Here is a 26004-nt window from a genome sequence, read left to right as displayed (position 1 = left end):
CTACATATGTACACATGTACCACAAAACACAGCTCTGATGCAAATATGAAAGGAAGTTAACACACCCAGGGCAGAGGAAGCATTTTGGTACAGCTCTTTGGAAATGAGTCGGTTATTTGCGGGCCTCTGAAGCAATGCAAGATGCACCCAGCCAGTCAGGTTTTCAGGATATCCACAATGCATATGCATGAGATGGACGTGCATACCAAGGAGGGCTGTGCATGCAAAACGATGTCATGTGGATATCCGAAAACCAGACAGGCTGGGTGTGCCCCAAGGAGTGGAATGAGAAGCACTGCTCTGAAAAAAACACAAAGACTACTGTCTGTGCCCTGGAAATGATGGAGCTACAGCTTTCAATGAGTGTTTGGTACCACTGCTATGCACTACAGGAGTAACTCTCTACAGGTCGCCCTCATTTAGCTGTTGGGATAATGCAGGTCAAGTACAAATTGCGTATAAGTAATTACACACGCAACAGCGCAAGTCCTAAGTTGTGGGTCTAACTTTAGGCGGCAACACGATAGCTGAAAAGGAGGGTGGTGTCAAATTTTACATTTTAAACTTATGAATCCACATGATCTAAAATTTTAGGCAGGGTACAAAAAAAACACACAATAAAATTCAGACAAAACAAACAAACAGCAGAGAACAAACCAGGTCATCAATATGTAACATTTCGGCTTGCTGCAAAACTCCTTTACCACCATTTGCTAGAATTATTTCATAACCCATAGATGTGAGCGCTAGGCACACCCTTGACCTGCCTGGGTCCACCCGGGCAGTGGCGTAGCAAGGGGGGGGCGGGAGGGGCGGTCTGCCCCGGGTGTCATCTCGGGGGGTGGTGCTCCCTGCCAGCTCCCCCCCCCCCCCCGGGTGCAGCACGATGACACCCCCCCGACCCTGTGCCTACCCTCCTCAGCTCCCTCCAACCAGCTGAGCACCCTACATTTAAAGAAATTTCGGAAGCCGTGGAGAGGCGAGGCGCAGCACCTCGCGCCTGCAAGTAAAAGAAGCGAGGATCATCATCGGGCCTTCCCTCACGCTGTCTGTCCCGCCCTCTGCTGACGCAACTTCCTATTTCCGCAAGGGCGGGACAGACAGCGTGAGGGAAGGCCCGATGACGATCCTCGCTTCTTTTACTTGCAGGCGCAAGGCGCTGCGCCTCGCCTCTCCACGGTTTCCGAAATTTCTTTAAAGGTAGGGTGCTCAGCTGGTTGGAGGGAGCTGAGGAGGGTAGGCACTGGGTCGGGGCGGGGGATGTTGATGCGCTGAGGGGGGTGTCATCGTGCTGCACCCGGGGAGGGGTGCAACGGCGAACTGCCCCGGGTGGCAGCCCTCCTTGCTATGCCACTGCGCCCGGGTCCATGCCCCTGACCCGCCCATTCCCTTCTCAGCTCCACACCCCTGACCTGCCCGTGCCCCTTGGGTCCACACCCCTGACCTGCACATGCCCCTCTCAGTTCCACACCCTGTATGCTATAGATTTTGCATGCTCAATTTGCAGAATCCTGACTATGGGCAATTGCACGTGTAGCTGCTAATTAACACCAATTAACACCAATTACAACTAATTGGTTATTGCCAATTAGCAGTTAATTATTAAATTAGGTTGCAAGAGAAACTGATGGTATTCTATAACTTGTGTGTCAACTTTGTGCCCTAAGCGTCAAATTGTGCGCGCACAGGACTAATGCTGATCCCCTGTTATGGTGGGAATGCCAGTCCCTGCTTCCGGGATGTCGGAAAGGAAAAGACGACCTGAATCACCTGCTTGTCTCTTGCTTAAGTTTGCCCAGCTGGAGACTGAGCTGCTGGTGCTGGGACTCATGGGATATGACAGAGCTCAGCGTGCTCACTCCAGAAGTCAGGACGGGCTCTTCATTAACGTTTGGGTCCACTGGTTGGTAGTCTTCCTCGTCCTCGACATCTTTGTCCACCCCTTCGCTCTCTGAAGCCGGCTCTAGGTGAGTGCGCAGTTCTGCATGTGAATAGAGGAGGGGACAGAGGCAGCCTGTTAGTGTAATAACATGAGAGCAACCCACAGCCCAACAGTCTTTCCTGCTTTCCCATACAAATGAGGGGTGGAAGGGAAATGGGACTTGATATACCGCCTTTCTGAGGTTTTTGCAGCTACATTCAAAGCGGTTTACATATATTCAGGTACTTATTTTGTACCAGGGGCAATGGAGAGTTAAGTGAACTTACCCAGAGTCACAAGGAGCTACAGTGGGAATTGAACTTAGTTCCCCAGGATCAAAGTCCAAAGCACTAACCACTAGGCCACTATAAAGGTTTGTTAGGACAACCCTGTATCTCAAGCAAAGCTGTGATGACCTGGAAATCCCTTCACCATAGGCGGTCGGTGGCCCAACTGTTTTGGGAGGCTAAAGGGGGTGGGGCCAGGGGCGAAGCTTACATCCATAATTGTCTGACAACACACAGCAAAAAAAAATAAGTAAAAATAAAATAGTCACAATACCTTTTATTAAATTTAGATATTAGATATGTATCATATGTCAAAGAATAAAGTGGTTGCTCAAAGCATATACTAACCACAATCGCTCAACTGCAAAACACTATGCACAACTTCGTGCAAAAACACACTCAGAACCTTACTGTACCATAAATATTACACTGGGCAGAACCTAATACACCAATATACCACCCATAGGGAAAATGCAGACCGTCAACATTATGAAACAAGGGATCATAATATCACAATTCTCATGTAGAGCCACAAAACACCCTTTTAGGGTGGATAGTGTTCACAATGAGCTCCTTTTATTAACGACCATATGTAGATCCTTCAAGAGGTAGTGTGTCATGATTTAGGCTCTAAAACCCTTTCTGATGTTTTGGTGCCACTGAGGCCAATACACAATGGGGCTCATTTTCAAAGCACTTAGCCTTCCAAAGTTCCATAGGTTTCTATGGAACTTTGGAAGGCGAAGTGCTTTGAAAATATGCCTCAAGTCTCTCCACCGCAAAACACTATACACAAACTTGTGCAAAAACACACTCAAAACCTTACCAAACCAAAACAGCACTAATTACAAGGACAGGACGAGCTACAATCTGCAGCACTATAATTACACCGAGCTCTAAAACACCAGTACACAACCTAGTGAAACAAAGAAAAACAAAACAAAAAGGGCTGCAAATACTACACGCTAGCAGAATACTGCATCTTGATCATGCATGAAAAACACATGACACAACAGATATGAAGGCAAAATACTGAACTGGAAAGTTACCTCAAGAAGTCAGACTCAGCATGCAGCAATACTAGAAAAATTGAAACTTTTCACATTTCCAAAAGCTGACATATTCCAATTAATAAATTCTGAATAAAATACTTTTTTCTACCTTTGTTGTCTGGTCATTTAGTTTTTCTATTCGCTTTGGTCCCAGTGTCTTCTTTCCATTTGATATTTTTTCTCTCACCATGTCCACCATCCTTCTGTGTCCTTATGCGTCCTGTCTACCATCTGTAGCCCTGTCCGTATCCTTTCTCCAGTTTCAACATCTGCCCTCAAAGTGTTCCGATCCAGCCCTTAAATTCAGCAATTTTCCCTCCATCCATATCCAACATTTTTCCTCACTCCCCACCCCTCTATCCATGTGCATCTAACTTCCTCTGTCTTCCCTCCTCTCCATCCATGTCAAGCATTTCTCCTCTCTCCCTTCCCCTCCATCCGTGTGCATCTCCTTCCTTTGTCTTTCCTTCCCTCCATCCCGTAGGAGGTGGTGGAGATGAAAATGGTAACATAGTAACATAGTAGATGACGGCAGAAAAAGACCTGCACAGTCCATCCAGTCTGCCCAACAAGATTAACTCATATGTGCTACTTTTTGTGTATACCTTACCTTGATTTGTATCTGCCATTTTCAAGGCACAGACCATAGAAGTTTGCCCAGCACTAGCCCCGCCTCCCAACCACTAGCCCCTCCCACCACCGTAACAGAATTCAAACATGCGTGGGATAAACAAAAAGGAATCCTGTTTAGAAGGAATGGATCTAAGGAATCTTAGCAAACATTGGGTGGCAACTCCGGTAATTGGGAAGCAAAACCAGTGCAGGACAGATTTCTACGGTCTACGCCTTGTTCGTGACTGAATAGATAAGGATGGGCTGGAGTGTAAATTTTGAGGGGCTTCGACGTTAGCTTCAGAACTTAGTACAAGAAGAGTGCTGGGCAGACTTCTACGGTCTGTGCCCTGAGAATGGCAAGGACAAATCAAACTCAGGTATACATATAAAGTATTACATACCATGTAAAATGAGTTTATCTTGTTGGGCAGACTGGATGGACCGTTCAGGTCTTTATCTGACATCATTTACTATGTTACTATGGGGTTCTTCATTGAATGTTGCTACTAATTGGGATTCCGGAATCTTGTAACTCTTTAGGATTCCGGAATCTTCAGAACTTTTAGTACAAGAAGAATGCTGGGCAGACTTCTACAGTCTGTGCCCTGAGAATGGCAAGTACACGTTACTCTTTGGGGTTCTACATGGAATGTTGCTACTAACTGGGATTCCGGAATCTTGTAATGCTTTAGGATTCCAGAATCTTCAGAACTTTTAGTACAAGAAGAGTGCTGGGCAGACTTCTACGGTCTGTGCCCTGAGAATGGCAAGTACAAATCAAACTCGGGTATACATATAAAGTATCGCATACCATGTAAAATGAGTTTGTCTTGTTGGGCAGACTGGATGGACCGTTCAGTTATCTGCCGTCATTTACTATGTTGCTATCTTAGCACTGACAATCGTCTTAAATCAGCTTGTCATACTATTTACTGTGTGCTTCCTTCTCACCAGGAATAAGGATAGTGACTGCAGCCTGGACCGCACGACGGATGATGTTATCCATGGCGAACATCCAGTGAGGCCTGATCAAATGGTTCCTTAGAACTTTGTTTACCTACAAACAGAAAAAGAAAGACCGGTTAGCTCATGGTGTCTTGTGAAATCCAAGGCATCATTTCCTTTCATCTATGCACAATCAGCTTCTCTTACCAAACTTTTTTCACCTGGGTGATGTGTTCTGGGCATCAAAACATTGGGGGAAGAGAAGAGACTTTTTTTTTTTTTAATGCAATACATATTCCTGCTTTCAAAGGTTTATATTGAAATTATTTTGTTTTCAAAAACTTCTCCAGCAGCAGGTGTTTCTTGAGTCACTCATATGTGCTACTTTTTGTGTATACCTTACCTTGATTTGTATCTGCCATTTTCAGGGCACAGACCGTAGAAGTCTACCCAGCACTGTTCTTGTACTAAAAGTTGTGAAGATTCTGGAATCCTAAAGAGTTACAAGATTCCGGAATCCCAATTAGTAGCAACATTCCATGAAGAAACCCCAAAGAGTAACATAGTAACATAGTAAATGATGTCGGATAAAGACCTGCACGGTCCATCCAGTCTGCCCAACAAGATAAACTCATACGTGCTACTTTTTGTGTATACCTTACCTTGATTTGTATCTGCCATTTTCAGGGCACAGACCGTAGAAGTCTGCCCAGCACTAGCCCCGCCTTCCAACCACCAGCCACGCCTCCCACCATCGGCTCTGCCACCCAATCTCGGCTAAGCTTCTGAGGATCTATTCCTTCTGAACAGGATTCCTTTATGTTTATCCCATGCATGTTTGAATTCTATGCCAATTTCATTTTCTGCTAGGCCACTGCTTTGATAAAATAAGACATAAATGCTTAATCATAGTCAAGAAGCTCGGTAATCCATAGAAAGAAACCCCTAGCCAAATAAAATTGTAATTCCAATAGCCAGTTTATCTTGTTGGGCAGCCTGGATGGACCGTGCAGGTCTTTTTCTGCCGTCATCTACTATGTTCCTATATTCCTGCTTTCAATATAGGAGAAAGTGTGCAGTGGCGTCGCGAGGGCAGCTGACACCCAGGGCTGGTCGCCGCTGCGCGCACCCCCCCCCCCGGGTGCAGCGCGACGCACCTTCCCCCCTCTGTAGCGCAACACCCCCCCCACCCTGCCCGCAACAACATACCTGGAAGGCGGTGAGGGGCGGGTGGGAGGGCCAATTCGCCGAGAGCACGCCGCTGGGGGGGTGTCGGCGCCTCGCTGGTTCCTTGCTCTCTCTGCCCCGGAACAGGAAGTAACTTCCTGTTCCGGGGCAGAGAGAGCAAGGAACCAGCGAGGCGCCGACACCCCCCAGCGGCGTGCACCCGGGGCGGACCGCCCAACCGCCCCCCCCTTCCTACGCCACTGAAAGTGTGGTAGCCGTGTTAGTCCACTCTTAAGGTTATCAATAGAAATCAAACAAAATAAAACATGGAAAAGAAAATAAGATGGTACCTTTTTTATTGGACATAACTTAATACATTTCTTGATGAGCTTTCGAAGTTATGTCCAATAAAAAAGGTACCATCTTATTTTCTTTTCCATGTTTTATTTTGTTTGATTTCTATTGATAAATATAGGAGAAAGGAACTTCCAGGATGGAGTCTGACAGCCTCTGAGTTGAACGGAAGTGTTGCCAGAATCCCAAGAGCTTACCGCATCCTGAAATCCAAAGAGCAGCAGTTGGATCTGGTTGATGGAGGTGCTGTCGAAGTCTAAGTCCACCTTGAGCTTGGAGATGGTAGAGGCCATGACCCGATGCTCAGGCGAGCGGATGAAGTCGCGCAAGATGGTGATTATCTGCTTGATGTATGTGACCGAAAGTTGCACCTCTTCTGAATTCTGAAACCAGGAGAGAGACGCCGTCCCCCCAAAAAAAAAAAATGATTAGGAAGCACAAAAAAATACCCCCCCAGGAAATTACAATGCTGCTCCTTTCTGGTTAGGAAGCAGTTACTTTGTAGAAATCCAAAATCACTATTTTAGAGAAACCCCCAAATAATTATCAAGCACAAATGGAAGCAAGTTCAAAAAGAGTTTTAGACACCACTTAACTGGTGTTTTGTTTTAAAGGGGGGGGGGGGGGGGGTTAGACTATGGGGGAGAGAGTGGATAAACATGTCCAGTATGTGCAGCCTGAGTCACTCCTTTCGTGTGTGTGAGTGAGACTAACAAGTTAGTTACTTCTTCCGTCAAAGGCTTGGTTGAAGAGCTAAGATTTCACCTGCTTCCTGAAGTAGAGATAGCCTTGTGTTAAGTGGAGTCTTTCAGGGAGTGCGTTCCAGAGTGTGGGGGCTACTCCGGAGAAGGCCCGCTTGTGGGTATCACATGGTGTAATGTCTTTTGGAAAGGGTGTGGTTAATGATAGACCTTGAGCCTTTTAGAAAGGCTCTCAAAACCATGGGCGTAGTTTGACTGTTTCATTTGGGAGGGGGCAAAGGATGGAGCGGGGCTTTTTTGGGAATATGGATACAATGAGCATTAGAGAGCTCATATAATAGTAACTCAATATAAGAGTAAGGGCTCTCTTGTAGATTTCATGTAGGTAAAGTGTCCACCTTAACTTAATGAAATTTAATACATTTTTTGGGAATAACCATAATGAAAGTAAGGTCACTGATTTGAAGAAAGTTGCACATGAGATCAGAGAGATGCTTAAATATTATGTCAGTTAGGGTAGGAGTGGATAAACATGTCCCGCTGCAGTATGTGCAGCCTGAGTCAATCCTTGTGTGTGTGTGAGTGAGACGAACAAGTTAGTTACTTCTTCCATTAAAGGCTTGGTTGAAGAGCCAAGCTTTCACCTGCTTCCTGAAGAAGAGGTAGTTAAGCGGAGCCTTTCAGGCAGTGCATTCCAGAGTGTGGGGGCTACTCCGGAGAAGGCTCGCTTGCGGATATCACATGGTGTAATGTCTTTTGGAGAGGGTGTGGTTATTGATAGTCCCAAGGGCCTTTTAGAAAGACTCTCAAAACCATGGGCGTAGTTTGACTGTTTCATTTGGGGGGGGGGGCAAAGGATGGGGCGGGGCTTTTTTGGGAATATGGATACAATGAGCATTAGAGAGCTCATATAATAGTAACTCAATATAAGAGTAAGGGCTCTCTTGTAGATTTCATGTAGGTAAAGTGTCCACCTTAACTTAATGAAATTTAATACATTTTTTGGGAATAACCATAATGAAAGTAAGGTGACTGATTTGAAGAAAGTTGCACATGAGATCAGAGAAAAGGTTAAATATTAGGGGCTGCTTTCCACTTCACTTCCACCCACTTATGGACCGCCTTGCCGAGAGCTGTCTCAGCAATGGGAAACTACCTAGGTCCAGCCTATCTCGGACAGTCTTCTCTATGGTTTCAACGTATAACCTAAAGTTCTTCCTAATGACTTATCCGTGGACCATTTTAGACTCTTTAACCTTTCCCTTTTTTACCCTGTTCCTTCTATCCTATTTAATTTGATTGTATTTGCGTAACAATTGATCTGGCCTTAGCCTCATCAGTACATTGTAAGCCACTTTGTGCCTGCAAAACTGTGGGAAAAAGTGGGATATAAATGTGCTAAAATAAATAAATAAATAAATAAATAAATATTATGTCAGTTAGGGTAGGAGTGGAAAACCATGTCCTGCTGCAGTATGTGCAGCCCGAGTCAATCCTTGTGTGTGTGAGACTAACAAGTTAGTTACTTCTTCCATTAAAGGGTTGGTTGAAGAGCCAAGCTTTCACCTGCTTCCTGCAGTAGAGATAGTCTTGTGTTAAGCGGAGCCTTTCAGGCAGTGCATTCCAGAGTGTGGGGGCTACTCCGGAGAAGGCTCGCTTGCGGGTATCACATCGTGTAATGTCTTTTGGAGAGGGTGGTGGTTAGGGATAGTCCTTGGAAAGACTTTAGTGAGTGTGTGTGAGTGTGAGTGTGTGTGTGAGTGTGAGAGTGTGTGTGTGAGTGTGAGAGTGTGTGTGTGAGTGTGAGTGTGAGTGTGTGTGTGTGTGTGTGTGTGTGTGTGAGACAGAGAGAGAGACTAAGAAGTTAGTTACTTCTTCCATTAAAGGCGTGGTTGAAGAGCCAAGCTTTCACCTGCTTCCTGAAGTAGAGATAGTCTTGTGTTAAGTGGAGCCTTTCAGGGAGTGCGTTCCAGAGTGTGGGGGCTACTCCCCTGGAGAAGGCTCGTTGGTGGGTACCACATCGTATAATGTCTTTTGGAAAGGGTGTAGTTAGGGATACTCCTTGGGAGATTAGATTAGATATTTTAGTTCTGTCGATCTTTTAAAATTGATTTAATCTTTTGAATAGGCTATTTGTGTTTCTTATATCATGGTAATGTCACAGAAACAATGAAACTCAAGTCAGAGAAAGACCATACGGCCTATCCAGTCTGTCTTGTTGGGTAGACTGGATGGGCTGTGCAGGTCTTTATCTGCTGTCACCTACTGTTACCAACACCAACTGCTAAACTCTACAATCCCTTCCTCTCCCTCAGAGATCCTCTGTGCTTGTCCCATGCTTTCTTCAATTTAGATCCTCATCTTTACCAGCTCCATTGGGAATCTGTTCCACACACCAACCAACCTTTCTATCAAGAAAATATGTCCTTAAATTAATAGTTGGTCTCCTTTCATGCCAGAACTTCCTTTCAACTGAAAGAAGTCCACCTTCTATGCATTTATACCATGGAGGTATATAAATGTCTCTATAATATCTCCCTTAACCTGTCTTTCATTCAAAGTACGATCACAAAGGGAGCCTGTATAGGCCTCTCCGGTACTATGTAAGCCACATTGAGCCTACAAATAGGTGTGAAAATGTGGGATACAAATGTAATAAATAAATAAAATCCCCTAAATATCAAGAACACAGTTGTGAAGCAATATGTGACAAAACTGCTCTCTAAAGTTCAGCAGTGAAAAGAGCACTGATAATGCATGCAAAAACTAGAGATCAGAAAATACTGTATTATACAGTACAGTTCATCATTCATTAGCCCCCATCTGTGTCTAGAGTCCCTGCAAGTTAAATGAATTATCAGTGCTGTTTTCACCATTGATGTCCCCATCTTGAGGTCCAGCATCTCTCCCCCTCCCTGGTCCGGTCTCTCTTTATTCCTCTCTTCCCCCCAGGGTCCAGCTTCTCTTCCCTTTTCCCTCCCGGTCTAGTATCTCTCCCCATCTGCTCTCTCTCTCCTCCAATAGGTCTGATGTCTCTCCCTCCCCCTCCAATGTGTCTGGCATCTACCTCCACTGCCTCTGTGGATTTTGCATCTCCCACCACACCCACTTCTGGCATTTTCCCCTCCCCATACTGTTCTGGCATATCGCCCTCTCTACCCTCCTCTGGAATCTCTCCATCCCACAGGTCTGGGCATCTCTTCCTCTCCCTCCCTCCCTTATGCGTTTGGCATCTCTTCCTCTCCCATGGGTCTGTACTTTGCCCACTTCCCCTCTCTCATGGGTCTAGTATCTCTCCCTCTCACCCCCAATAATCCTCTAAACCTGATAAGGCACAGCAGTGGCAATGTGATGATACACTGTTTCTAGCTGACTTTGGGGCTTCCCTCTGCTGGGTCCCATTCACCAGGTTGCATCAGAGGAGGCAGTGCCCGATAGAGGGAAGGCCCCACGGCCGTTTGGAAACAGTGTCTCTTCATGCTTCCTCTTGCGCAAAGAGCCCTCGAGTGCGTTGTTCCACGCGCTCGAGGGCTGTAATCATGGGGCGGTAGCAAACGCCGGCACTAGTGTGGCGCTAATAGCCTCTAGCCCCGGCGTTTGCTTTTGATCAGGAGGGCCTAGGTTTGGAGGCCCACAGGGGGGGGAGGGGGAGGGAGGTGAGGATGCTAGACTCAGAGGAGCCTGGGGGAGGGGAAGGGAAAAGTTTGAGGGATAAATGTCTGACCTGCATCAGGCAGAGAAGGGAAGGGAAGGGAAAGAAGGGAGAGAATGCTGCCAGAACACTGGGGAAGGGAGCAGGAAGCCTGGGGGCAGGCAACAAAAAAGCTTTTCTATTGACGGTTTCCTGGCCATTGAAAAACTGGCCAGGCTGGCTGAAAATCCTAGTTAGTTAGTTTCCAGTGATTAACAGAATATGCAACCATTCATCACGTTTTACCAATTGTATGAAAATTAATGCACCTCCCTACTAAAAACTGAAAAGCAGGTGATCCACAGGAGTCATACATAAGAACATAGGAGTTGCCATACTGGGACAGACTGAAGGTCCATCAAGCTCTGTATCCTGTTTCCAACAGTGGCCAATCCAGGTCACAATTACCTGGCAAGATCCCAGAACAGTAAAACAGATTTTGTGCTGCTTACCCTAGAAATAATCAGTGGATTTTCCCCAAGTCCATCTTTACAATGGCTTATGAACTTTTCTTTACAGAAATTAGCCAAACCTTTTTTTAAACATTGCTAAGCTAACTGCTTTTACAACATTCTCTGGCAAGTTTCCAAGGCCAGACGGATCCCTTTCTCTCAAAATCTCTCATACAACATCATCATTTGAAAATTCTGTTCCTGGCCCATTAAAAGGTTCCAAGGCTGGCAGCATCCTGCTTTCTCCAGGGCTCTTTTTTTTCATGTAGCACACACTGTGAATTCACAACGCGTATGGTTTGTATTTTATTTTTGTCCATAGGATGCCAAAGCTCCTTCACTGCATGTCTGAAGTTTCACTCTGATAGGAGGCAACTCTTATCAGGATAAGAGTGTTCTGCAGGGTCAGTGATCTGCAAAATCTATTACCTGTGCCAGGCATTCCTGTAAGTTGGATGTGACTTTATCCTGCTCCTCGTTCAGGATTTTAAAGAGGATGGCCCGGCGTTCACTGTCCTTCCTCAGTAGAAAAAGCCCAGAATCCCTCTCCTCGGGGGATGCAGCGGGACTCCTATCCTCTGAAATGGAGATGTCATCGGGAACGCTGCAGGCATGATGGGAAGAACAAAAGGCCTTTATAAGAAGAGTGTGTGTGGGTATCTGGCTAAGCTTATCATCTTATAATTGCTCATTTTTTTGATCGTATTTCTCCTCCGGTAGGCTACTTATTTAGATTTGTTTTCCCAATTGGTTTATTATATTTTACATACTCCTTTTTCTTTAAAAGTATTCTAATGGTGTTTTCACCGTGAACAATTCAGGCGCTTTAAAATATTAAAACCCAACTGCGAGTGCAAACCAGAGTGAGCGCCAAGGGGGAATGGGCTGGCTCAGTGGATCAGTCGTCTACTTCCAGGCCGCTAGTTCAAAACTGAGGAAGGATTAGGGTTACCATATTTGCCCTAAGAAAAGAGAGGACACATACCCTGCCCCTTCCCTGCCCTCTCCCCGCCCCCCTGTGCAAGACTTCAATGGAAGTCTCGCGAGGCTGCCACTTGAACTGTTATATCGTTATAATTTGAGACACCGCTGTTTTCGCAGCTGATCCCTAAAATATAGTTTAGCGCTTTGGCTTCGCGAAATGGGACACAGACGGTTACCGCTAAGGCTGGCTGGCAGCGCTGGCCGCTGGCACAGACGCTGCAGCCTCGTCGTCGGGGTTATGGTGGTAGCTGCAGGTGGAAGGCGGCAGGCAGTAGCAGTGAAAAGCGCTGCGCCTGCGTGCAGGAGGGAGGATCATCATCAGCTGATCAGCAGGCAGGCTGACTGGCACACACACAAACGCTGCAGCCTGCCTGCATCGGCTCACTCCACGTGCGTGCATACTATAGGTCAGGAGGAGTCAGGACAGGTCATGTGATGACCCGAACTGAAGAAACCCAGACAAATCCAGGAAATTCAGAAACCCGCCCAGACTCCCGACAGCGCCCTCAAAAAGAGGACATGTCCGGGGAAACCCGGACATATGGTAACCCTAGGTAAGATGTTGTGGTCATCCCACAGCTGCTCATTGGTCCATTAGCTGAGCTCGGTTTGCATCCCATTGCAGACTATCTATATCACTACTGTTATCAAGCTGGTGGTCTCAGCAGAGAGGGCAAGAATGGATTGGGCCTGGTGAATGGTTCATCCTCCCACATCTAGAGGTGGTTTCTTTAGAGCAAGGTTAAGACACACTGGCAGGAGGAAAACAACTTGAACCAGGGGCACAGCCAGACTTCGGCGGGAGGGGGGTCCAGAGCCCAGGTGAGGGGGCACATTTCAGCCCCCCCCGCCACTGCCGGCCGACCCCCCCCCCCCCCCCCCCCGCCGCCGCCACCACCAACTTTGCCCCTCCGCCAATGACCCTCTCAACCCCTCCTCCCGCCGCCAACCCTCTCCCGCTGCCGCCACCGTCGTCACCTACCTTTACTAGCGAGGGACCCCAATCCCCGCCAGCCAAGGTCCTCTTGCTTCCCACGCAAGGCTTCGTCCTGTTTCTGACGTCCTGCACGTACAACGTGCAGGACGTCAGAAACAGAACGAAGCCTTCAGCGGGAAGCAAGAGGATCTCAGCTGGCGGGGGTTGGGGTCCCACGCCAGCAAATGTAGCCGACGGCGGGGGAGGGTTGGCGGCGGGAGAGGGGGGTTCGAGAGGGTCATTGGCAGGGGGGTCCAGGACCATATCTATGGGGGCCCGGGCCCCCATGGCTCCACGTAGCTACGCCCCTGACTTGAACTGCTGTTGACTGGGCTTTTCCTGATCTGTTGTGGTATGGGGTGGGGAGGGTGACGGCAGGAAGTCAGCATTGCTGTTGATCAATAGTCAAAAGGATATTTTGATGAAGTGCATACAAAAAAAAAAATCAACATCTGGAATTCTGATTCCCCTGAGTTATGAAAACATTTTTGCATAAAGGTATATTAAGTACATGTTTTGATAATTCATGCTGCTTTACATATTATTACAAACTAACTTAGAAATATTATTGCAAGTGTAACGCCTGTGTTTACTAAGGTGTGCTATAGGCGTGTTAGCGTTGTTAATGCAGGTTAATGGTTAACGCGCGTTAAACGCTAACGCGTCCATAGCGTTTAACGCTCCTTAACTTTAAAGGCGCATTAAAAACGCTAATGCACCTTAGTAAACATACCCCTAAAAGTTAGAAGTCAGTGATACTTAGGGACACATGCATTGAGATTTCAGACAGGTTATCCTGGGTGTCGTATATCAGGTGTACTTTTTACTTTGTTCCAGGAAGTGAATTGGCACATTTCTTCAGAGAGTGTGCAGGAATTTCTTGACTGGCACCATTTCAATCAACCTCAACATAAGGCCACCAGTACAGAAATAAAAATACACCTGGGAACTAGTAGCAGGCTGTAAGGTAAAAAAAAACAAAAAACTGAATTCCAAAACTTACAACACTGACTATACATCTGTTTGTGCCACACTTGTTTATCTGGTTAAGTCAAGTTTATTTATTTATTTTAAATATTTGCTCACTGGATGAGAATGTACTTTGCTCAAGCTGGCTCCAGGGAAGCTGGCTAATGCTATAAACTGGCTGCAGAGAAGCTGGCTAATATGACAAGCTGGCTCCAGGGAAGCCGGCTAATGACACAAGTTGGCTGCAGGCAGTGATGATCCTAGGTCGGCTTCCACCCGGGTCAGATCGCCGATGCGCACCCCCCTCCTGGTGCAATGACCCCCCCACCCGGTGCATTCTTGGCTGCTGGGAGCAGCCACGCGGCTCTCGGCTCCGCTGGCTCCCTGCTCCCTCTGCCCCGGAACAGGGCAGAGGGAGCAGGGAACCAGCGGAGCAGACAGGCGCGCGGCTGCTCTCTGCACCCCTCCAGCAGCCCGCCCTTGGTACGCCGCTGGCTGCAGGGAAGCTGGCTAATGGCACAAGCTGGCTCCAGGGAAGCCGGCTAATGCTATAAGCTGGCTCCTAGGAATCTGGCTAATGGCACAAAGCTCATTTACCTCAATAAGTTGGAAATGGGAACCTTTGTGGGAGACGCTTCAGAGACGGATCTTTTTGTCCTTTCAAAGAACAGGTCCTGCTTTGTATCCGAGTCTGGGGAAACGGAGCCATGCTCACTGCTGCTGCTGCCAGCAAGCTCCCCGTGCAGAGGGAGGGGAAGGGACGTGCTGCGATTATAGTCTGCAAAGGAAAAAAAAAACTGTCAACCTCACTTTCAGAGCCACAATTACAGCCATTCTCTAAGAGCCATGTTCAAAGTCACCTTCAGATCCACCTTCAGGGTCACCCTCTGAACCAGGGGCGTATCTGCTATGGGACCACGGGGGCCAGGGCCCCCATAGATTTGGCCCTAGACCCCCCTACCGACGACCCTCGCAACCCCCCTCCCGCTGTCAACCTGCCGTCAAAGTCCTTTGCTGGCGGGGGACCCCAACCCTCACCAGCGGAAGTCGTCTTCCTTCGTTCGTTTGGGTTTCTTCTTTCTGAGTCTGACTCTGACGTCCTGCACGTACACAACGTGCAGGACGTCAGACTCACAGAAACAGAACGAAGCCAAGGCTGAGCCCATATGCCAGGCCCCCTCCCTGCCCATCTTCAAAGCCTTGCTCAAAGCCCACTTCTTCAATGTCGCCTTCGGCACCTAACCATCATACCTCTATTCAGGAAATCTGGACTGCCCCTACTTGACATTTCGCCCATTAGATTGTAAGCTCCTTGGAGCAGGGACTGTCCTTTTTATTAATCTGTACAGCGCTGCGTAACCCCAGTAGCGCTCTAGAAATGTTAAGTAGTAGTAGTAGTAGTCCCCCGCCAGCAAAGGTAGGCGACAGCGGGCAGGGGGTCGAGAGGGTCGTTGTCGAGAGGGTCGGCAGGCGGGCCACAGTTGTTGGAGGTGGTTCTGGCAGCGGCGGGGGGTGGCGGCAATGGCGGCGGCGGTGCTGGGGGGGTCGCCGGGGGGGGGGCTAAAATGTGCCCCCTCACCTCGGCTCTGGACCCCCCTACCGGTGAAGTCTAGATACGCCCCTGCTCTGAACTAGCTTTAGAGTCATCCCCAGAGCCACTTCTCAGAGCTCCCATCTTAAGTCACTCTGAGAATGACTCTCAGAGCTACCCTTTCAGGCATCCTCATAGTCTCCCTCACACCTTATCTCAGAGTCATCCTCAGAACATACCTCAAGCTCACTCTAATAAGCCATAGAACCATTCTGAGAACCACAGCAATCTAATATTGACCCACTGGAGCAATATCCAGAGCTGCCAAGGTCCCAATTTTTGAGAGCAAGATTTTAGTACAAGCCTCCAGCCCTGTCCCACTCTGCCTTGGCTCCACCCACTCTACATGGCTCCGCCTCCTGGCACACCTCAATCCCCCAGCCATTTCAGAAATGATTTTATTTAAAGGGTATGATACATACCTGTAGCAGTTGTTCTCCGAGGACAGCAGGCTGATTGTTCTCACGACTGGGTGACGTCCGCGGCAGCCCCCACCAACCGGAAATAAGCTTCGCGGGACGGTCGACACGCAGGGCACGCCCACCGCGCATGCGCGGCCGTCTTCCCGCCCGTGCGCGACCGCTCCCGCCAGTTGAATGACTAGCAAAAAATATGAAATACACAACTCCAAAGGGGAGGAGGGAGGGAAGGTGAGAACAATCAGCCTGCTGTCCTCGGAGAACAACTGCTACAGGTATGTATCATACCCTTTCTCCGAGGACAAGCAGGCTGCTTGTTCTCACGACTGGGGTATCCCTAGCTCTCAGGCTCACTCAAAACAAGAACCCAGGTCAATTGAACCTCGCAACGGCGAGGAAACAACAGAAATTGACCTACGAAGAACAACTAACTGAGAGTGCAGCCTGACCAGAATAAATTCGGGTCCTGGAGGGTGGAGTTGGATTTACACCCCAAACAGATTCTGCAGCACCGACTGCCCGAACCGACTGTCGCGTCGGGTATCCTGCTGGAGGCAGTAATGTGATGTGAATGTGTGGACAGATGACCACGTCGCAGCCTTGCAAATCTCTTCAATAGTGGCTGACTTCAAGTGGGCCACTGACGCTGCCATGGCTCTAACACTATGAGCCGTGACATGACCCTCAAGAGTCAGCCCAGCCTGGGCGTAAGTGAAGGAAATGCAATCTGCTAGCCAATTGGAGATGGTGCGTTTCCCGACAGCGACCCCTAGCCTGTTAGGGTCGAAAGAAACAAACAATTGGGCGGACTGTCTGTGGGGCTGTGTCCGCTCCAAGTAGAAGGCCAATGCTCTCTTGCAGTCCAATGTGTGCAACTGACGTTCAGCAGGGCGGGTATGCGGCCTGGGGAAGAATGTTGGCAAGACAATTGACTGGTTAAGATGGAACTCCGACACCACCTTCGGCAGGAACTTTGGGTGGGTGCGGAGCACTACTCTGTTGTGATGAAATTTGGTATATGGAGCATGAGCTACTAGGGCTTGAAGCTCACTGACCCTACGAGCTGAAGTAACTGCCACCAAGAAAATGACCTTCCAGGTCAAGTACTTCAGATGGCAGGTATTCAGTGGCTCAAAAGGAGGTTTCATCAGCTGGGTGAGGACGACGTTGAGATCCCATGACACAACAGGAGGCTTGATAGGGGGCTTTGACAAAAGCAAGCCTCTCATGAATCGAACGACCTAAAGGCTCTCCAGAGATGGCTTTTCCTTCCACACGATAATGGTAAGCACTAATCGCACTAAGGTGATTCCTTACTGAGTTGGTCTTGAGGCCAGACTCTGATAAGTGCAGAAGGTATTCAAGCAGGTTCTGTGCAGGGCAAGAACGAGGTTCTAGGGCCATGCTCTCACACCACACGACAAACCTCCTCCACTTGAAAAAGTAACTCTTTTTAGTGGAATCCTTCCTAGAGGCAAGCAAGACCCGGGAGACACCCTCAGACAGACCCAACGCAGTGAAGTCTACGCCCTCAACATCCAGGCCGTGAGAGCCAGAGACTGGAGGTTGGGGTGCAGTAACGCTCCGTCGTTCTGCGAAATGAGAGTCGGAAAACACTCCAATCTCCACGGTTCTTCGGAGGACAACTCCAGAAGAAGAGGGAACCAGATCTGGCGGGGCCAAAAGGGCGCGATCAGAATCATGGTGCCGCGGTCTTGCTTGAGCTTCAGTAAGGTCTTCCCCACCAAAGGTATGGGAGGATAAGCATACAGGAGGCCGGTCCCCCAATGGAGGAGAAAGGCATCCGACGCTAGCCTGCCGTGTGCCTGAAGTCTGGAACAGAACAGAGGCAGCTTGTGGTTGGTCTGAGAGGCGAAAAGGTCCACCGAGGGGGTGCCCCACGCTCGGAAGATCTTGCGTACCACTCTGGCATGGAGCGACCACTCGTGCGGTTGCATGACTCTGCTCAGTCTGTCGGCCAGACTGTTGTTTACGCCTGCCAGGTACGTGGCTTGGAGGAGCATGCCGAACCGACACGCCCAACGCCACATCCCGACGGCCTCCTGGCACAGGGGGCGAGATCCGGTGCCCCCCTGCTTGTTGACGTAATACATTGCAACCTGATTGTCTGTCCGAATTTGGATAATTTGACAGGACAGCCGATCTCTGAAAGCCTTCAGTGCGTTCCAGATCGCTCGGAGCTCCAGGAGGTTGATCTGCAGATCCTTTTCCTGGAGGGACCACAGACCCTGAGTGTGGAGCCCATCGACATGGGCTCCCCACCCCAGGCGAGATGCATCCGTCGTCAGCACTTTCGTGGGCTGCGGAATTTGGAATGGACGTCCCAGGGTCAAATTGGTCCGGATGGTCCACCAGAGCAGTGAAGTGCGGCAACTGGTGGAGAGGCGGATGACATCTTCTAGATTCCCGGTGGCTTGAAACCACTGGGAAGCTAGGGTCCATTGAGCAGATCTCATGTGAAGACGAGCCATGGGAGTCACATGAACTGTGGAGGCCATATGACCCAGAAGTCTCAACATCTGCCGAGCTGTGACCTGCTGAGACGCTCTGGTCTGCGAAGCCAGGGCCAAGAGATTGGTAGCCCTCGCTTCGGGAAGGTAGGCCTGAGCCGTCTGGGTATTCAGCAGCGCTCCTATGAATTCCAGAGACTGAGTAGGCTGGAGATGGGACTTTGGGTAATTTATCACAAACCCCAGCAGCTCCAGAAGTTGAATAGTGCACTGCATGGACCGGAGGGCTCCTGCCTCCGAGGTGCTCTTGACCAGCCAATCGTCGAGATATGGGAACACGTGCACTCCCAGCTTGCGTAGATACGCCGCCACCACCACGAGGCACTTTGTAAACACTCGTGGGGCAGAGGCGAGCCCAAAGGGCAGCACACAATACTGAAAGTGCCGTGCGCCCAGGCGGAATCTGAGATACTGTCTGTGAGCTGGCAGTATCGGGATGTGAGTGTATGCGTCCTTTAAATCCAGGGAACATAGCCAATCGTTTTTCTGAATCATTGGCAGAAGGGTGCCCAAGGAAAGCATCCTGAACTTTTCTTTGACCAGGAATTTGTTCAGGTCTCTCAGGTCTAGGATGGGACGCATCCCCCCTGTTTTCTTTTCCACAAGGAAGTACCTGGAATAGAATCCCTGCCCTTCCTGCCCGGGTGGTACGGGCTCGACCGCATTGGCGCTGAGAAGGGCGGAGAGTTCCTCTGCAAGTACCTGCTTGTGAAGGGAGCTGAAAGACTGAGCTCCCGAAGGACAATTTGGAGGCAGGGAGGCCAAATTCAGGGCGTATCCGCACCGCACTATTTGGAGAACCCACTGGTCGGAGGTTATGAGAGGCCACCTTTGGTGAAAAAATTTTAACCTCCCTCCGACCGGCAGATCGTCCGGTACGGACACTTGTAGGGCGGCTATGTTCCCGTGGATCCAGTCAAAAGCCCGTCCCCGGCTTTTGCTGTGGAGGCGCAGGGGGCTGCTTAGGCGCACGCTGTTGACGAGAACGAGCGCGCTGGGGCTGTCCCTGTGCCTGGCGAGGCCTTCGGGCCGGCTGGTTGTACCTACGCTTTGCAAAAGAATAGGGTGCAGCCTGCCGTGCCCGGGAAAAAACGCCCACCCGTGGGGGCGGGTGCTGAAGGCGCCCGGTGGGAGAGCTTGTCGAGAGCGGTTTCCCGCTGATGCAGTTGGTCCACCATCTGCTCGACCTTCTCACCGAAAATGTTATCCCCCCGGCAAGGGACGTCAGCCAGTCTCTGCTGGGTGCGGTTGTCCAGGTCAGAGGCACGCAGCCATGAGAGCCTGCGCATCACTATACCTTGGGCCGCAGCACGAGATGCCACGTCACAGGTGTCAAAAATCCCCCTGGACAGGAACTTTCTGCACGCCTTCAGCTGCCTGACCACCTCCTGATAAGGCCTGGACTGCTCCGGCGGGAGCTTATCGACCAGGTCCGCCAGCTGTTGCACATTGGTCCGCATGTGGATGCTCATATAGAGCAGGTAAGATTGGATGCGGGTCACGAGCATGGAGGATTGGTAGGCCTTCCTCCCAAATGAGTCCAGAGTGCGAGACTCCCGCCCCGGGGGCGCCGAGGCGGTATCCCTCGAACTCCGTGCCCTCTTGAGAGCAGAATCCACGACCGCTGAGTCATGGGGCAACTGGGGCCGCATGAGCTCTGGGTCAGAGTGGATCCTGTACTGGGACTCTGCTTTCTTGGGAATGGTGGGATTAGTTAGTGGTCGCACCCAGTTCCGGAGCAGCGTCTCCTTCAGGACATTGTGCAGCGGTACCGTGGAGGACTCTCTAGGTGGTGATGGATAGTCGAGGACCTCGAGCATCTCGGCCCTCGGCTCTTCCACAGAGACCACGGGAAAGGGAATGCTTATAGACATATCCCGCACAAAGGAGGCAAAGGAGAGACTCTCAGGAGGTGAGAGCTTCCTCTCCGGTGACGGCGTGGGGTCCGAGGGAAGGCCCGTAGACTCCTCTGAGGAGAAATATCTCGGGTCCTCCTCTTCCCCCCACGAGTCCTCATCCTCGGTATCGGACATTAGCTCATGTAGCTGCGTCCGGTACCGGGCCCGGCTCGACGTCGAGGCACCGAGGTCTCGGTGTCGTCGAGCGGTGGACTCCCGCGCCGGCGGGGACGGAGCTCCCTCCATCGACGTCGACGGGGACTCCACCTGCGTGGCTGTCGAGACCGGCACCGCAAGCGGCGGCGGTGTCGACTGCCCCGGCGCCGGGCTAGAGCTCGCCGGCGCCACAGTCATCGGCGCCGAGGGCGCAAGCACCCCCGGCGCCGGCACAGCCTGGCGCATCAGCCCTTCCAGGATCCCGGAAGGATGGCTCTGAGGCACTCGTCCAGGCCCGCTGCCGGGAAAGGCGGTGGGGCCGGTAAGGGTGTCGGTGCCGGAAGCTGCTGGGGGCCAGGAGACGGCACCGAGGTGCCGGAACCCCGACGCGTCGGTACCTCCACCACCGACGGAGATCTCTCCTCTCTGCGATGACGCTTCGGCGTCGACTCCTCTTCAGGTGCACCGAGGGCTCCCGGTGACGGCGCTTCTTGTCTTTTTTCCGGTGCACGTCACCGGTGCCGGAGGGCATGGAGGAGGAGGAGGTCGATCCCCCTCGGTCTCGGGGTACCGGGTCCGACAGGGTTCGGTCCCGTGGCTCACGAGTTGAGGGAGTGACCGGGGCCGACTGCCCACGCGGTCTCTCTACCCCACTCTCGCCGGCGGACCGGCGGGCCGACGGGACCTGTTCTCCTGGGGTCGCTGCCATCGGTGCCGATGTCTCGGGCATCGATACCGGTACCGAAGAACCGGTCTTCGATACCGATGCCGTCGAGGTCGACGTCGAGGGGCCGGCGCAAGTTCCAAAAAGACGGTCCCGCAGAACTTGCCTCGCAACCTGAGTCCGTTTCCGGAGACCGAGACACAAAACGCACGACTTGAGATTGTGCTCCGGCCCGAGGCACTGGAGGCACCAAGCGTGGGTGTCGGTCTGCGAGATCGGCCGGCCGCAGCGACCACACTTTTTAAATCCACTCGGGACCTTCGAGGACATCGACGGAAAAATCGCGTCGGCGAAGTCAAAGTCGGCAATGGTGGCTAAAATCACACCACGAAAACTGAAACCGACCGAGCGGCCACTAGGCCGCAACGAGGCGTCCCCGCTAGAAAGCGAGGGAAAAGAAGGAGCGCGTGCTCCACACGCGCAAAATTCTTTTTTTTTTTTTTTTTTTTTTTTAATAAAAGAGAAAGAAGAAGAAGAAGAGGCCGAACAGGCCAAAAGCGACGATCCGCGTAAACGCGGTCGAAAAAATCCGGCGGCTGAAAACGAGAGAGAGGGGAAAACACAACTCTCTCAGTCGCGGAAAAAAAGTAACTGGCGGGAGCGGTCGCGCACGGGCGGGAAGACGGCCGCGCATGCGCGGTGGGCGTGCCCTGCGTGTCGACCGTCCCGCGAAGCTTATTTCCGGTTGGTGGGGGCTGCCGCGGACGTCACCCAGTCGTGAGAACAAGCAGCCTGCTTGTCCTCGGAGAATAGCCTAGTACCCTTTTCAATTAGCTTTCAGAGGCCAAAACCTCCTGCCTCAGTCAGTATAATGCTGTCATGGTATCGTCTCCTGAACTGAGGAAGTGCTGGTCTCTGAAGGCTAATCAAAAATGTTTTTAAATCAGTGAAGGTACCACCTTATTTTCTATTTTGTGTTTTATTTGCATTTATTAATCTTTATTAATACAGTTACCACATTACCTTATCCTAAATTAAAAAATAAAATTATTTTCTGTACCTTTGTTGTTTTGCCATTTACTTTTTCTAATTGTGTTGGTCCCAGTCTCATGATTCTGCTTTCCTTCGTCTTCTCTTAACTCTCTTACCAGGGTTTCCTGTCCATTTGTCATTTTCTCTCCTTTTTCTTTGTTTTCTTCAATTTATTTTTCTGCTTCTCTCTGTCCAGATTTAATTCATTCTTACTATCCATTTTTAATTTCCCTGTTTTTACTTCATCTACCTATAGCTTTTCATCTTTTCCTCACTTTTGTTCTCCCCATGCCCCTTCCTCTTATTCTCCAGTCTTTCACTAACTCTATCCTCTCTCCCTTTCCATCCAGCATCTCCCCTCTTTCTCTTTGCATCTTTCCATCCAGCATTTCCTCTTTCTTTCCCTATCCTTCCATCTAGTACCTTCCCTCTTTCTTTCCTACCCATCTTCATCCAGCGTCTTCCCTCTTTCTGCCCCCTCCTTCCAGCATTTCCCCTCTCTCTCTCTCCCTCCTTTCATCCAGCATTTCTCCATCTGACCAGCTAGGGTCTCCCCCAGTTTCTCCCCAGGCTTCTCCTCAGCAGCTTCTCTCTCTCCTGCCCTTTTCCATGTCCCCTCTTTCTCTCCCCATCTTTCCACTTATCTCTCTCTCGCTGTACTCCTCTTCCATCTTTCTGCCCCCTCCTTCTAGCATTTTTCCTCTTTCTCTCCCTCCTTTCATCCAACATTTCTCCTCTTTCTCTCTCCATCTGACCAGACAGGGTCTCCCCCTTGCTCCTTTCCTTCTCCCCAGCAACTTTTCTCCCCCTGCCCTTTTCCATGTCCCCTCTTTCCACTTATCTCTCTCTGCACCCCTCTTCCATCCAGCATCTCCATTCTTTCTTTTTCTCTCCTCTGCTCTCTCCATTTATCACTTCCTGCCTCCCTCTTGATGCCCTTTCCCCCTTCCCCTACCTTTTCCACTTAGTGTTCCTGGCCACTGCTGCTTCTCCCGATGTCGCAGCAATGGGCTGGCAAAACAAGAAAAATGAGCAGGGGGCCGCAGAAGCCTTCAGACATGCGCTGTCGGCTCTGCCGTCCTCTGACTGATGTCAATTTCCTGTTCTGGGGGCAGAGGACTGACAGAGCCCACAGCGCATGTCTGAAGGCTGCTGCCGCCCCGCGCTCGTTTTTCTCATTTTGCTGCAGCTGCTCCGAGAGAAGCAGCGGCGCTAAATGTGGGAGACTTGACAGTTCTGAATATCAGAAAATATTTCTTAAAGGAAAGGGTGGTGGGCAAACCGAACAGCCTTCTAGTGGAGGTGATGGAGACAAAAATGAGGGGGCCATGGGACTGCATCGAAATGTTTGGCTTCATAGTCTTTCTTTCCATTTGGTGCACATTTTTTGAAACTAAAAGCGTCCTGCTTAATCCAGAAATATAATCAGCCCACAACCAAGTCTAGCATAAGACCATGTATTCTGGGTATTTTGGCTTTGCATTTCGATCTTCCAAATCATTTATATAAAAGAAGCTATGTGGCAGTTTCCAAGGACACTAAATCATATCATTATACCCTTGATCCGAACAGGAATAAACTCAAAAGCCTCCGTATGATTAACATTCTCTGGTTTTACTCTCTGTACCAGCCAGGATTAAAATATGCACAGTTTAGCAGCCTAATTGACAGCAATAAAGGTGACTGAGCCCCCTGTTATTAAACTGAGGTATTTAATTACTTGGGATTTAGAAAAATCAAGATGCTCGTTTGCTGTAAATTTTCCTCTGTTTGCAAGGCGCTAATGAGTTGCACCCTGTTCTGAGAAGCTGGCTGGGTCCTGCAGAGCAGACCGTGTCACCTGAGAGATTCCTCTCTAAGCCATGGCTTAACTTTGCATCTGTTGACTGCCTACAGGGCCGTGCCAACACGCAAACCGCAGTAAGCGCTGCAGGGGGGCGCCTGCCTTCAAGGGCGCTGCGCCATCGCATTGTATATTTTTTTTAAAACCCTTACTCCTCCGCTCCCCACCATCTCCGATTCCCCAGCGCTTTAAATTTATCTCGCTCCGCCTCCGACGTCTGCGCAGCGTCAGTGAAAGCGCTGCCTGTCTGACATCTCTCCACCAGCCTTCCCTTCGCTCGTTCATTCCCTCTGTGTCCTGCCCTCAAAGGAAATGACGTCAGAAGAAGGCGGGACATAGAGGGAACGAATGAGCGAAGGGAAGGCTGGGCTGGTGGAGAGATGTCAGACAGGCAGCACTTTCACTGACGCTGCGCAGACGTCAGGGGGAGGTAAATTTAAAAGTCCAGGGGGGGTGCGCGCACCAACTGATAGTCTGCAGGGGGGCGCCAGAGACCCTAGGCACGGCCCTGACTGCCTACTTACCTGAAGGCTTGAAGGCAATTTTATGCTTCTTTCCCTTGATCACTTGCTTCAAGAAGGGGTCCTTGAGCAAGTCTGCTGCTGTGGTGCGCCTTAGGGGATCGGGCTCGAAGCACAGGACGATAAAGGCTCTGCCTTCTGCTGACATTGATTCTGGGATCTCAGGGTGGATTTTAAACATCCCCACCTGCAATCATGAAATATATGTGCATTGTGTTATTCCAGCCTATCCTGGGGCTAGTTAGAAACTGCTACAGTCTATGAATTCCTGGTGTAAAAATACAGACACATATTAGAACTTGTAAGATAAGGTGAGCAATTATGAGAAAGCTATATAACTGCAAACTATCTTTGAAAATTAGCCAATGCAGAGATGCCAAGTCTCATTCATTAGGAGTGTGTCACATTTATTTAAAGACTCTCTCACTGTCACACTGAGTTTCAGCCCTTCTCTCATTCATTAGAAGCAGTGGTGTAGCTATGGGGGCCACGGGGGGCCTGGGCCCCCCAAATTGGCTCTGGGGCCCCCGGTTTGGCTGGCAGGGGTCCCCAACCCCTGCCAGCTGAAGCATTTGTCCTGCGCTGGTCTCGCTGCATTTCCTACCCTGCTCTTCTCAGTCGCGCCGTGCACCCTCGTTTTAGCGAAACTGAGCATGCGCGACGCTTTGTGCATGCTCAGTTTCATTAAAACGAACATGCACAGTGCGACTGAAAACAGGACCGAAATGTGAGACCAGCGCAGGACAAACGCTTTACGTGGTGGAGGTTGGGGACCCCTGCCAGCCAAAGTACCTTCGCAGCGGCAGTGGGGGGAAGCAGCGAGAGGGGACGCGGGGGGAGGGGGCAGCGACGGGGAGCAGAAGCAGCAGCGGGGGGGGGGGGGGGGGGGGTGGTAGGAAAGCGGGCTAGAATGTGTCCCCCCACTTTGGGCTCTGGTCCCTCCTCCCGTCAAGGTCTGGCTGCACCCGTGATTAGAAGTGTGTCACACTCATTCGAAGGCTCTCTCACTCTCTGAACTCCTTCTCTCACTCATTAGGAGAGTGTCACACTCACTTGAAGCCTCTCTCATACTCTGAGCCCTTTCTTACACTCATTAGAGCCTCGGTGACTGATCCTGATCACTGCTTTCATGAGAAGCAGCCTAAGAAGAGAAAAGCCAAGTGGTCCCACCAGTAGGAAAAAAATCCTGAGCACAGCTTCCTGTGTTCTCTCCTTCCCCTGCCTCATCCTTTGTC

At 50.2% G+C, this 26004-nt stretch overlaps 1 protein-coding gene across 3 annotated transcripts in view; it reads right to left on the bottom strand.

Annotated features, from left to right (window-relative positions):
• MAP3K15 (mitogen-activated protein kinase kinase kinase 15) overlaps positions 1–26004 on the bottom strand; it is a 223385-nt gene that overhangs the window by 9885 nt on the left and 187496 nt on the right. For all 3 annotated transcript variants that reach the window (XM_030202273.1, XM_030202274.1, XM_030202275.1), the window contains 6 exons: positions 24773–24956; positions 14712–14892; positions 11615–11789; positions 6539–6724; positions 4827–4932; positions 1771–1981 (listed from right to left, as the gene is read on the bottom strand). In XM_030202273.1, the coding sequence (XP_030058133.1) occupies positions 1771–1981; positions 4827–4932; positions 6539–6724; positions 11615–11789; positions 14712–14892; positions 24773–24956 (1043 nt within the window). The remainder of the gene's footprint in view (positions 1–1770; positions 1982–4826; positions 4933–6538; positions 6725–11614; positions 11790–14711; positions 14893–24772; positions 24957–26004) is intronic.

Source organism: Microcaecilia unicolor, chromosome 4 (assembly GCF_901765095.1).
Source record: "Microcaecilia unicolor chromosome 4, aMicUni1.1, whole genome shotgun sequence".
Classification (NCBI taxonomy): domain Eukaryota; kingdom Metazoa; phylum Chordata; class Amphibia; order Gymnophiona; family Siphonopidae; genus Microcaecilia; species Microcaecilia unicolor.
This window is presented reverse-complemented; position numbering and strand designations above follow the sequence as displayed.